Source organism: Styela clava, chromosome 9 (genome assembly GCF_964204865.1).
Source record: "Styela clava chromosome 9, kaStyClav1.hap1.2, whole genome shotgun sequence".
NCBI lineage: Eukaryota > Metazoa > Chordata > Ascidiacea > Stolidobranchia > Styelidae > Styela > Styela clava.
This window is the reverse complement of record NC_135258.1, coordinates 7,032,653-7,047,211: the sequence shown is the minus strand read 5'-3', so window position 1 is coordinate 7,047,211 and position 14,559 is coordinate 7,032,653. Positions and strand designations below refer to the sequence as shown.

Sequence of the window (14,559 nt, the reverse complement as noted above, 5' to 3'; positions counted from 1 at the left end):
ATTTTTTATCCCGAGGAAGTGAAGTAATACCTGATAACGGTACTGTACGGTACCAGAATACAGTAACCATTACTACCTTACATTACCGGTATCCTGGTAGTCTATCTGATCATACCATTCCAGATGCCTGCCTTGAACACAAGACTGCAAGAGTTACCGGTACAGCCACCTTCAAACCACGGATCAAATAAATCCTTTCACAGAAGGCAGGATAGAAATGCATTCACAAACCACGACGAGACATAAATAAATAAACCAACTGTCAATCAAGCGGTCTTCATACCTGAGAGGGTACGAGGTATTTTTTTGTTTTATCATTTTTCTGAATAAGTCAAACCCGTCGTTTAGTAACAGCAGGCAAGTCGTTCGCGAAAGGTCGGAAATATGTTGAGCTTTATTACTGTATTAACTTGACAAAATAGCCCACTTTTATCTCAATTGCACCACATGACATTACTGCATTACATAATAGACTACTTGCCTTGTCTTCTGAGAGATATATTTCCCAGCGATCGTTGCAGGGTTACGGTACTTTCATTCCCACACACCCTCATGTCGGATATAAATAATGAGTCATGTTATGAAAATGTGCAACCTCATTATGCAATGTATCGCCCACAACATTTCAAAATTCCCTCATAGCTTTGATTCCAATTGAAGTGAAACATGACTACGCCAGACATGAACATTCATTACTTATGTGTAACCATGTATGGACGAGGATACAGAACAATATTTTCACCATCGGTTTCACACATATCAAATTACGCAAGTGATATCTCACCCGGGAATTTATCGCCTAAAAGTTGATTCCTACACAGTTCGGTAAGTGGCAAAAGGTGGGATGCGATTTTCATTTACGGTTAATCGTTTCGGATGCATGGACGTGGGTGTTTAGAGGAAGCTGTAATTGGACAATAAGAGAACCACCATAACACAACTGGAAATACACCAATCATTTCTTTAAAAATTACCCTCAATGAGCTCCACAGCAACGAATCGGCGAAGAAGAAACACTGAGTGCCTCGAAAGTGAGCATAAAACATAAACCGTCAACTCCAATGCATGTGATGAAAGACTAAGTAGCCACTCGCCAATACTTTAATTAAATAAATAAGTGATCCGACCACATTGTGCCGTGGGAGACAATACAAAAGGGTAATAACAAGTGGTGGGATTCAAATTTTTCGTCAGCCGGTTCTAACACAAAAGTCATATTTTTCAGCCGGTCTGTTACATGTCATGTTTTTTTAGCAAATAAACTGATTATTTTTATTTACCGTATTTCCCGGCGAAAAGTCTACCCGGCGAATAAGACCTTTTAAGCCTGAAAAAATGGGTTTTTGCATATAACCGACCAATAAGTCGGGGTAGTGAAATCGCATCAACATCTGAATCTTAAATTACCATGCAATGCCTTTTGAGCGGTCGCCGCGTTTGCGCATTGGTTAAAATAGCCTATAATGACTTTTTCTCGTAGCGTAATATTCAATCCATACATGATAATTCAAGTATGATAATCACAGCAATGAAATTCCAGATTCACAACGCGATAATGTCGATTTATTTGAACTAACCTGATGAGGACGTGGAAGATGTTATCGCCGAAGGTATTTTATTGTCCGGATTCAATAATAAGGCGACACCAAAAAAATGAAAACGATCATACTCGCCTAATAGGACAACCCCCCCCCCCGAAAATCAGGCCAAAAATTTGGTTCTAGAAAAGCGACTTATTCGCCGGGAGATACAGTACTTCCTAATTAACATTTCAAAATAATGGTTAAGTAAGCATCATTATGTCAAAATTAGCATCGAAAATTTTGATGATTGTCTATTATATACTCGTTGATAATGAACTTGAAAATCTGAAAGTGTATGATCTACTGAAAACACATGCTTGAATGTTGATATTCTATAAAAATGCTGTTAAAAAAATAAACACAAGAAATCTTTATCAAAGAAAAAGAAATTTACTGAAATTAAAATCCAGTTTTGCAGTTTTTAGATCAAATATTTCTAAATAAAGACCGGCTGCAATCGATTTCTTTAACTGTCGTCTCATGACTTGTACTTATGACGCAACAATTCAATTTTCAGACAAACAATCACAAAAAGAAAATTACTACAATTATAAAAATTAAAAAAAGAAAAAAACTTGAGTTGGGTTGGGCGAAACTAACTTCCTATCTTTTCTCTATGCCTTTATGCTAGTGGAACCGTATGCGTATACTGCAAGGATACTGTAGCTGGCATAAACATGACTATTCTATCCAATAGAAGAGTCCAGCTGCACACTAACACAAATGTATTTCTTTAACGTTTCGTCCGACCAGAGTCAGACTTCTTCAGACAAGCAGTTTACAACAACGGCAAGAAATAAATTTGATAAATAAATTTGAAATCTCAAATTTTCGTAAATGCAATTATAATTTTTTGAATCACATCTGAAATGAGCCTCACTGATATTTGTGGTTCTAATTTGCCATCATTAAATCTACGACTAAATGCAAATTGAATGTTTATGCATACTTGATTTGACATATCAAATTTATTTATCAAATTTATTTCTTACCATTGTTGTAAACTGCTTGTCTGAGGAAGTCTGACTCTGGTCGGACGAAACGTTACAGAAATACATTTGTGTTAGTGTGCAGCTGGACTCTTTGATTGGATATAAAAATTAACACGATGTATATATAACTGTTACGTGCGAGCTTAATCATTTCACATTTTGAAAACACGTGAGCTACTTTGATCTCAAAAATCGTTGTGTCAGACAGGATGCAAAAATACATTGACAGTAACCAGGAATGCTAACCGGTTCGCTGATCTCATAAAATTCCGTGAGACGGTTCTATAGAACCGGTGCGAACCGGCTGAATCCCACTACTGGTAATATCCCGTGTAACTGAGGATCTATTCTGACGGTCTTTTTATATTCTATTCGATGAAGGGGAGCCCGTGTCTGGCGTCGAAAAATATTTTTGCTTTATAAATATTGCGAAACATCCCTAATTCAATCCTGTCTACCAACTGCCTTTTCAGTTCCTATTTATATCATATTGTCCAATTATGGTATCAAAACAAAGCATTGACAAATATCCTGCTTCACTTCTCAAAATAACGAATAAAACGTATACGGAAACCAGAGCAAATTTCTCACGAATAATTGAAAAGATTTCGTAAAGAATTGCATCCGATTAGGCGGTTCGAGAGCTTTTCGTAAACAAATTCTATTTCGCCGTCGACAGATAGGAGCAATGAAATTGGCTGCTCTTAATTTGTAACTAATTATTCTCGAATAATAATGAATCGGGGTCCCAGAGATATTGCAGCATAACACAGTGTACTATTTTCTCTTGAGTATTGATTAATAGCGTGACCGTGACACAGTAGGTGTCGGAACTCGGAAGCATTCAATAACATCGGAGAAAAATAATTATGATTAACATCGGCCAAAACAAAAAGGATTGGAATAAATGAAATCAATTTTAAATATAAATAAATATTATCATATTAATCAGAACACGGAATCGATTTTGATCAAATCAAGTTTTTATTGTTGATATATACCTAGGCTTACCATACGTCCCGCTTTAGGCGGGACAGTCCCACTTTTTGGCGTCTTGTCCTGCCGTCCTGACAAGTCAGCCAAATGTCCCGCTTTTGCGTTCAGCCATCCAGCATAATACATGAACATGTTCTCGTTACTGTTGTTTCTGTGTTGCGCAACGCTAGCCAACTTACTGGAGGTGAATGCGTTTGTTTTCCGCTGATTCCCATTGATAGCAGACGTATCGCATGTAAAACCATTACTAATTAGTCTAAATTCGAATTATTTGTACCGGTATCGTTACCGTCAATTCCTTTTTATTTTCGAACTGAACCCGATATTATGACAGAAGATATGCGCATGAAATTTCGATAACAATATGGTCAATAAAGACAGCTTTAAATGTAGGAATATAGGCCTACGTAGTAAAATCGGAAAATGTAAAGTTACAAAATCACAGCTAAGGGGTCGTTGTCTTTTGAGGCGTCCCGTCCCGCTTTGAAGTCACAAAAATATGGTAACCCTATATACCGAGAGAGTCGTCAGAGCCAATATTCACGAAAAATTCTTGATACTAGCATACTACAAAATCGATGTTTTCAATGTTCCCCAATACGAATGACATGATAACACAAATTTATTTTTCTGTAACGTTTCGTCTGACCGAGGTCAGACTTCTTCAGACAAGCATTTTACAACTGACGAGTTACAGAAATCTACATTTGTGTCAGTGTGCAGCCAGACTCTTGAATTGAATAGAATAGTAATTTTCACTCTTGCTACAGCATCCTTGCGTTATAGGATACACCAGCTCAAAGACATATATAAAGCACGGAAAGGTAGTTAGTTTCACGCAACCCCAACGGTTAGTTAGGAAATATAACTTCGGAATACGGTCGCTTACGGTATTGGTCGCTTACTACAGGGGAGAAAAAGTGAAACACTAGATATTTTATGAGGGATTTCATACTTAAGCTCTGCACAAAGTTGTATAACAGCAGAAAGCTGTATATAAACTAGTTATAGATAACCCTTTGTTGCATCTGTTTCATTAAATTCCATAAATTGCATTCAGATAAAAGTAGGCAAATGAATAAATCAAAGTGAAAGTTATTTACCGTTTCTTATATTTATTTCAAAAGTTCAACTTGTGAATTTGATGAACTAAAAGATGTTTACTCTGTATTAATGGTTAATCAGCGATCAGTCAACGATGCCGGCTCAATTAAAATTTGTAAGCTGATTGGATGTTCAATAATTGTCCAAGCATCGTTTTAAACCTTGACTCGCTTATGATAGTTATTAGATTAACTTGCTATCATTGGCTACTTTTCTAAATTTAAGTAAAAATGAAAATTTCTCAATTGCCATTTTGCGTTTATTAAAAATGTGAAAAGGATATATTTATATACAAAACCTGAAAGTGAAAAACTTGCCTGGAATGCATATATATATATATGAGTAGGTTTACCATACGTCCCGCTTTAGGCGGGACAGTCCCGCTTTTCAGTGTCTTGTCCCGCCGTCCCGATAAGTCAGCTAAATTTACCGCTTTTGCCTTCAGCCATCCAGCAGAATACACGAACATGTTCTCGTTACTGTTGTTGCTGTGTAGCGCAACGCTAATCTACTTACTGATAGTGAATGCGTTATTTTGTTTGTTTCGTTGTTTCCCGCTAACATTGTGAACGAAGTATCACATGTAAAATCAATTCTTATTGGGCCTGTTCGGACGTTCACGTGAATGTAACATTGAGCAACGTCTTTTTGAAGGTAGTAATCTACAGGAAGGAATGTTTGGGCGAATAAGTAAATTCTCAATGCTTGAAAACAGCAGACTATTTCATTATTCTTTATTCCGTTTGCTGTACGAAGAAAATCTAAATTCAGATCATTTGTATCGTTAGCGTTTATTTCTTTCTATTTTTCGAACTGGACCCGATATTTAGACAGAGAATATGCGCATTAACTCTCGACGACAATATGGTCAATGAAGACAGCCGGGATGGCTTTAAATGTAGGTAGGCCTATGCAGTAAAATCGGAAACTGTAAAGTTACAGGATTACAGCTAAGGGGTCGTGTCTTTGGAGGAGTCCCGATTTGAAGTAAAAAAAATATGGTAACCCTATATATGAGTCAAACATGTTTAAAATTTTCAGAACACGCCCTAAAAGGCCACCAATGCAAAATTGATATAATACAAAAAAGGGAATGAAGAAATTAACATTGCAGTTTTCATGTAGACTTAATACATCAAACTCTACAAAGTATTAAAGAAATTAATTCGACATCTGGCATAATACACCATTAACACGGCTATGCCAATCTCGCATTCCTGTAGATGTATCCAGATCAGCATCGACAACAAGTATGACATTACTGAAAGACGACAGCCAAGGATCATCGTACTTTATTGGAAATGCTATTTTCCATTTTGTAAATACATTTTGTGGTGTCGTTTTGCCTGTCTGCAAAATGAATGATGAAACCAATGAGCTTTAGGATTAATTTCAGACTTGATTCGTTGTAAACCAACTATAATACCGGAAACCAATTTTTTCTCTTTACTGTGCATTCAAATAATGATAGGAACCATGTAACCATCTCTACTCCTAACTAAATTAAATCTTATAATTTTCGATGTGAACATGTATCAATTAGCGTAACAATTTAAAGTCAAACAAAAACTTTTAATGTTCATAGTATTTTAACGATTACATATAGGGCTTGGTAAGTTTGGTTACAATTGAAATATTTATCGAATTTGATGAAATTTGCAGTTTCGTCCGTTTTATCACCTGTGCAATATCCAAGGATATTTTATAAATCGTTTTATGATAATTACTATAATCATGGATATACCATGGTTTTGTCCAAATATCGAATCTATTAAAAATATCCTAAACAAATTGCGCTACAGAAGCAATGTTTAATCGAATACTATTTCTCCGATCAATACGTGACTTTGTGTGATTGAATTTTATTTTTAATGAACAATTTGCAGACAAACAGACAGAATGAAAGTTGAAACTAAACAAATTTCGGTTCCACTCCGGTATGCGATCTCAGTCATAAAAACCTTTTTCGGAACGTGGCCTCACTTTCTTAACGTGATATCAATCGTATACGAAAGTGGCACGTTTAATCTCATAAAGAAATTTTTATAGAATTTAGTTCTTAATCCTTACCCGGTCATCGTTGGATTAAGATCAGGAAAATACTAAAATAACTGATTTCACATATCAAAGTGGCACCCATATTTCTTAATAACAAAAACAAAAGTCACACCTTTAAATCGACAGTCGTTCCAATCCAAATATATACGTTAAACTCTCCCTCCGGTATCTTTGCTCGTATAGCTTTCACCAGTGCATCGTATCCTTCTTTGTCTTTTATATTAGCGACGACCATATCGTGTTTCTTACAAAAAGCATCAGCTGCATCATAGTTCATCCATCTATAAGAACTTATCTCGATCCAAAATATACCTCCATCATCGGTCATGTTTATTCCTTAATAAAACAAAAATTCAATTTTAACGCGATACCTACATTCTAAAAATGATTCTAAATATCCAGACGCTGGAACTTTAAAGCTAGTATTTAAGACCAGTATTTTTCATCTTCGACATTATTTGCACAAATTATTATATTTCAGATCAGAGGGTCGGCATTGGGGTAGAATCATAGATTCCATTTTACAACCTTCGGTATACGCAGCACTGCCTAATAGGGAAACATATGCAGTGCATTTAACCACACACTTAACATGGATAAACATAAAGATAAAATTTTAAAAATTTATCATAAATGAGAATTTTTGGGTTCGAATAGATGGGAATGTAAATTTGCCGATGCTTATATGAAAGCATCAAAATTTTTGTGACAGCAATAACTAGCCTCATCGCTTCATCAAACAAATGTTCGAAAACTGTATAAATAGCTTTTTTTGATTATTGTATGTGATTGTTTTTACAGGTTGAAAACAATAAAATTGACTTTGATTTTTTTGTATCAATTTCAAACTATGGTACTAAGGGCCGACTTACTGCACGATAAGCCGACTTGAAACCCTCAAATGTATGAGTTAGTGTACCTGTGGCAAGAGCATTCACAGCTGATTTCAAGTGATTCAGAGTTTTCAATTCATTAACCCTTGTTTTCTCTTTACCTAATGCAGCGTGTGTCTTGTTCATCTCTTGCATGATAGACGGGTGAACTGAAAATATACAATTTCTAATGCTGATATCAAGGATACACACTCTAAAAGGGAGAAATTCCCCAATCTAGACATGAAAACCAAAACAAAGTAGTATATCGTAGTAGTACTCTGCGATAACCACAAGAAAAAGAATTCTAGCTACAGCCATGAAAACCAAAAGCGATCTACGTGTTGTTGATTTCGTGTCCAATAATTGTCGTTTACTACCTTCTTCATTTTTATTTAAACTTGCGGACCAAACGTCACTTAGTATCAGTTGCTCATGGGCTATTCAGTTACAATGACTGTGAATGGTAGACAGGCTTGTGTGTTAGAGGTGACAAAAGCAGAGTTTCTGCACGTGTTGTTAACCATCGAAATAGTAAATTAAAACGGAGCAACAAATAGGATTAATTCATAATTAGCATCTTTTTTTTTTGCAATACGAAATTGTCGAAACGTGTATAAGCATGATGACAACTTACGACCAATTACATTCATTACTAGGCTATTTTTTGTTTTAATTTTCCGAATTTCCCTCGAGTCCTATGGGACACCCTGTTAACTCAATCATTTATTTCAATTTATGGAAGCCTTTGTATGTTACATAAGAGAAATATTTTAATATGACTTTCGTTTCCATATCTTTGGCATTGCTCTTTCGTTTTAGAAAGTATCAGTTATAAAGTCAAGTAAAGTTGGACTCACGAATAACTAATCCAAATATCAATCCAATGCCGGCGAGAATTAGTGAAACTTTCAACACAGTTACTAGAAGATGTTTACTGTAGCTGTTGATCAATCCTGCGAAATAAATAGAATCGTTATAGGACTTTAAAAAATACTTGAACATCATAATAAACACAGGGAGTACTAGGATAATGTTTATTGAATTACAAGTCATTTCTTCTTGTCTACTTCTTACTTCGGATCCGTATATGCGTTGCCACAAAATACTTGAACGAGATAGTATTGAAGTGATAAACGAGATAGCGACCAGAGATCGCTGACTTATCGATCTAGCGGCATGTTTCTTTCGCTCTGACTCAATAGCGTGGGAACTTTCTCGAAGGGAAACTTGCGCATCGAACACACACTCAGCACATGCGCGCTCTCGCCTAAAAATCTAGATCATACGCGTTCTCTCGCTTTGCAAAAATCCAGATCTCTTCATCCCTAATTAATTAATAACTCGCTAATTATACGACATAATTCATCAAAAATCAATAGGCTTCTGGTCCGAGAAAGATCGATAAATAACAAATACCTATCAACATACTTACCGATCAAGATCGATAAGTAACAAGATCGATAAGTAATAAGAATATCGCGGAAGAGATTATGTTAGTCGTATTTATCAATAATCAACACGAGAAATCGGTCAGAGACCGAAGACTTATCGATCGAAAGTTAGGGGATCCCCCAAAACTTCGCTCTTACTCCATAGTGACACCTTGTGTCCCATCACTAATTAATTAATAACTCGCTAATTATACTTCGCCCAAAATCAATAAGCTTTTGGTCCGAGATATGATGAATGCACATGCAAAATCTGGAGCAGATTCGATCTCGCTTTCGTGAGATATCGCGTGTATCTAACAGACATACACACAGACAGACAGACAAATACCTATCAACAAACTTACCGATTAAAATCGATAAGTAATAATAAAAACCAGTTAATTTAATTAGAGTTGGATAAACAGTACGAAATTGTTGTAAAAAAAGAAGCAATTTAATGAGATGATTGTTTACCAGCCTCTGTATGACTTTTCGACTTGGCATGTCATCTATTTTAAGTGATTCAGTAGTCTTGTTGCACATTAGGAGACTCTTGAATAACTCAGAAAATGTACCTCAAATCTATTGCATTCTTGTATTATATGCATACGGATCTGCCGACACAAAAGCATGGAAGAAGGACACCAAATCAATAGCGCAAGTTGGCATGCCAGCTGTCGTTCGTCTACTATTAGGCTACACAAATAATTAGCGCAAATAAGCAATAATCCATTTACTTCACCAACTACTTTCTGAATGAAACAATTTAGAAGTTTCTCGATTTCATATAAAAAGTCCTTGAAGTTAGTAAAAGCCGCTGAAGGGCTATAACTTTATTTTAAATATTTTTTGTATCTTACGAAATTTGATATTTTACACAAATTATTGCGCAATATTCGTATGAAATTACGTCTGACTAGTCTCTTGCTTATATATTTCGACGCAAAGTTTACGTATCGTTGTTCGGTCTACGTAGGCGGGCTCACGCACAAGACCGTCAAAACCAATAAGTACAATTCTGTACAAACCTGAGTCAGTCTGTTTCCCTTGTTCCTTATTTTCATCGTGTATCTCGCCGTCTAATCTATTTTTCTGTGAAGGATCTACAATAATAAATAATTCTTTATCACGAAGTAGGAGAAATCGTTACATTACAGGCAGTGTCCCCCCCCCCCTACAGGGGATGAACACCCCCCTTTGGAGTTGGATAAACAATACGAAATTGTAAAAAAAGAAGCAATTTAATGGGATGATTGTTTACCAGCCTCTGTATGACTTTTCGACTTGGCATGTCATCTATTTTAAGTGATTCAGTAGTCTCGTTGCACACTAGGAGACTCTTGAATAACTCAGAAAATGTACCTCAAATCAAATCTATTGCATCCTTGTATTATATGCATACGGATCCGCCGACACAAAAGCATGGAAGAAGGACACCAAATCAATAGCGCAAGTTGGCATGCCAGCTGTCGTTCGTCTACTATTAGGCTACACAAATAATTAGCGCAAATAAGCAATAATCCATTTACTTCACCAACTACTTTCTAAATGAAACAATTTAGAAGTTTCTCGATTTCATATAAAAAGTCCTTGAAGTTAGTAAAAGCCGCTGAAGGGCTATAACTTTATTTTAAATATTTTTTGTATCTTACGAAATTTGATATTTTACACAAATTATTGCGCAATATTCGTATGAAATTACGTCTGACTAGTCTCTTGCTTATATATTTCGACGCAAAGTTTACGTATCGTTGTTCGGTCTACGTAGGCGGGCTCACGCACAAGACCGTCAAAACCAATAAGTACAATTCTGTACAAACCTGAGTCAGTCTGTTTCCCTTGTTCCTTATTTTCATCGTGTATCTCGCCGTCTAATCTATTTTTCTGTGAAGGATCTACAATAATAAATAATTCTTTATCACGAAGTAGGAGAAATCGTTACATTACAGGCAGTGTCCCCCCCCCCCCCTACAGGGGATGAACACCCCCCTTTGGAGTTGGATAAACAATACGAAATTGTTGTAAAAAAAGAAGCAATTTAATGGGATGATTGTTTACCAGCCTCTGTATGACTTTTCGACTTGGCATGTCATCTATTTTAAGTGATTCAGTAGTCTCGTTGCACACTAGGAGACTCTTGAATAACTCAGAAAATGTACCTCAAATCAAATCTATTGCATCCTTGTATTATATGCATACGGATCCGCCGACACAAAAGCATGGAAGAAGGACACCAAATCAATAGCGCAAGTTGGCATGCCAGCTGTCGTTCGTCTACTATTAGGCTACACAAATAATTAGCGCAAATAAGCAATAATCCATTTACTTCACCAACTACTTTCTAAATGAAACAATTTAGAAGTTTCTCGATTTCATATAAAAAGTCCTTGAAGTTAGTAAAAGCCGCTGAAGGGCTATAACTTTATTTTAAATATTTTTTGTATCTTACGAAATTTGATATTTTACACAAATTATTGCGCAATATTCGTATGAAATTACGTCTGACTAGTCTCTTGCTTATATATTTCGACGCAAAGTTTACGTATCGTTGTTCGGTCTACGTAGGCGGGCTCACGCACAAGACCGTCAAAACCAATAAGTACAATTCTGTACAAACCTGAGTCAGTCTGTTTCCCTTGTTCCTTATTTTCATCGTGTATCTCGCCGTCTAATCTATTTTTCTGTGAAGGATCTACAATAATAAATAATTCTTTATCACGAAGTAGGAGAAATCGTTACATTACAGGCAGTGTCCCCCCCCCCCCCCCCCCTACAGGGGATGAACACCCCCCTTTGGAGTTGGATAAACAATACGAAATTGTTGTAAAAAAAGAAGCAATTTAATGGGATGATTGTTTACCAGCCTCTGTATGACTTTTCGACTTGGCATGTCATCTATTTTAAGTGATTCAGTAGTCTCGTTGCACACTAGGAGACTCTTGAATAACTCAGAAAATGTACCTCAAATCAAATCTATTGCATCCTTGTATTATATGCATACGGATCCGCCGACACAAAAGCATGGAAGAAGGACACCAAATCAATAGCGCAAGTTGGCATGCCAGCTGTCGTTCGTCTACTATTAGGCTACACAAATAATTAGCGCAAATAAGCAATAATCCATTTACTTCACCAACTACTTTCTAAATGAAACAATTTAGTAGTTTCTCGATTTCATATAAAAAGTCCTTGAAGTTAGTAAAAGCCGCTGAAGGGCTATAACTTTATTTTAAATATTTTTTGTATCTTACGAAATTTGATATTTCACACAAATTATTGCGCAATATTCGTATGAAATTACGTCTGACTAGTCTCTTGTTTATATATTTCGACGCAAAGTTTACGTATCGTTGTTCGGTCTACGTAGGTGGGCTCACGCAGAAGACCGTCAAACCCAATAAGTACAATTCTGTACAAACCTGACTCAGTCTGTTTCCCTTGTTTCTTATTTTCATCGTGTATCTCGCCGTCTAATCTATTTTTCTGTGAAGGATCTACAATAATAAATAATTCTTTATCACGAAGTAGGAGAAATCATTACATTACAGGCAGTGATTCCCCCCCCCCCCCATACAGGGGATGAACACCCCCCTAAAATTTCAACGCGAATGTATGCTGCAAGTCTTGGAAGTCATTTCTCTTGATATAAAAAGTTAATTTTCCAGCATCAGGATTTCTAACAACACAATTATGAACCCTAACAAATCAAAACTTTGGTCGAGACTGACAGACAACCACTCGAATGCGTTATTTGGAATACAATGTAATGAATTGGAGACACGTTTTGAACATCTGATTTTGAGCGAACTCGAATTACACACATACATGTATAAATATATATAAAATGTACACATACACTATGTTAACTAAACTACATTATGGCATTTCGTATTTTATTATATATACATACACATTGGGATGTTTTTTTGTGTAACAAAACAAGCCATAAGTAGCCATTCATACGATGCCATATGCTAGATCAGGGCTACTCAACTGGCGGACCGCGGTCCGAATCCCGGACCTTTCGAGTATTGAATTTGGACCACACCTTATTATTTATTTTGAATCATTAGCCCCACTTATTGAATTTCCTATTATAAAATGACTTTCATAGGTTTGGATATATACGAAAAGAACTATAACACCATAATAACAATTTTAATTTGCTACTAATCATTAGTCGGTCGAGGAAGTGCTCGTTTAAGGATGCCGAAATATCATTTCTGGAAAGACCGGACCCAAATAATTTTGAAGTTTTGTTTGCGGACCTTCGATAAAAATAGTTGAGTAGCCATGTGCTAGATGACCAAGTAACTTCATTAGTCACTATCAGTTGCAAATTACTTGTTGAAAGCCGTGCTTGTTATTTATTTCTCGGGAATTCTATCAGCTAAATATTATAATTATTCAATTTATTACATAACAAACTGCGATGCTAGGTGTATCTAAAATCAAGCTTAGAGCCTATTTTGGTGTCTATTTCTCAAATTTTTCTCAGGCCGCTTGAGCGCGCCCTTAACCCCAGCCGTGCCATCGCGCACTTTTTGTCGCTCCTCTAAATTTCGAAACACCCCCCTTAAAATGAAAAGCTGGGAAACATACTGATTACAGGTCAAAATGGATATTTCATACCTGCTTTGCTTATATCTTCTCGTGTAGATTTTTTGTTCTCCATTGTCTAATCTCAGTAGTCAACATATAACTTGAAGGTTAAACAATCTGTTTGTAAAATACATCAATTTCTAAAAACAATATGTTATTTGTACTAGATGTTGGACAACTGACAAGATGTGAGACGTTAACCAATTCTCATAAAGTTCCTGGGCATTCTTATTTCTACAGTATATTTTGTTCATTAATTATTTTTTATTAAGTCGAGCATATAGCTTAAATTTTACTTTGTATGTTTTGTCTCTTATCAAGAATTTTATTTGAACATTTCCCCTTTTTCAACTCTCGATGATAAAACCATGGCGGCAAATCATTCCAATTCAAAAAAAAAAATTCCGGTTGATTTTTACTTCATGTTTATCTGAAATAAATGAGTCATCATTCTGTCAAATATTTAACTCATATCATGGAAATCTCACTGGAGCGACAGATCGACATACGAACATTAGGTGGTTATCTAATTAACAAACGACTGCATAAACCAAGTATAAATACCCCACTGTTCCATCTGCACGGACTCTAACAAATAAATAAGTTCAAGATTTGCATTCAGACAAGAACATGAAATTAAATTATTCAAAGCGAAAGTTATTTTATATTTTATTACATTTATTACTGACGTTCGATTTGTAATAGATTTAATGGTATAAAATTGGTTTAAATTATCACAGAGAGTTCAATAAAGAAAGATGAATATATATTCTATAAAATAAAAGCATGCAGTTGGATAATGCAAAGCCGTTTTTTCGAGACTCGCTAAGTTATTGCAGTTATACGCCGTAGAACTATTCAATACATCGGCAATATTTAATGCAAATATATCAAATTTGGCATTGTTCTTTGGTTTATT

General features: G+C 35.7%; 2 protein-coding genes across 2 annotated transcripts; both read right to left on the bottom strand.

Moving 5' to 3' along the window:
• Positions 1–5,501: 5,501 nt before the first annotated feature.
• Positions 5,502–7,765, bottom strand: LOC120338751 (uncharacterized). The gene is made up of 3 exons (XM_039406687.2): positions 7,653–7,765; positions 6,846–7,069; positions 5,502–6,025 (listed from the first exon to the last, which is right to left on the bottom strand). The coding sequence occupies exons 1-3, from the start codon at positions 7,759–7,761 to the stop codon at positions 5,837–5,839; spliced, it is 522 nt and encodes a 173-aa protein (XP_039262621.2). The 5' UTR covers positions 7,762–7,765; the 3' UTR covers positions 5,502–5,836.
• A 680-nt stretch (positions 7,766–8,445) lies between these two features.
• LOC144427260 (uncharacterized) lies at positions 8,446–13,743 on the bottom strand. Its single transcript, XM_078116147.1, has 4 exons — positions 13,671–13,743; positions 12,458–12,532; positions 10,067–10,141; positions 8,446–8,561 (listed from the first exon to the last, which is right to left on the bottom strand). Exons 1-4 carry the CDS (start codon positions 13,711–13,713, stop codon positions 8,446–8,448), a joined length of 309 nt encoding a protein of 102 aa, XP_077972273.1. The 5' UTR covers positions 13,714–13,743.
• Between the last annotated feature and the right edge of the window lie 816 nt (positions 13,744–14,559).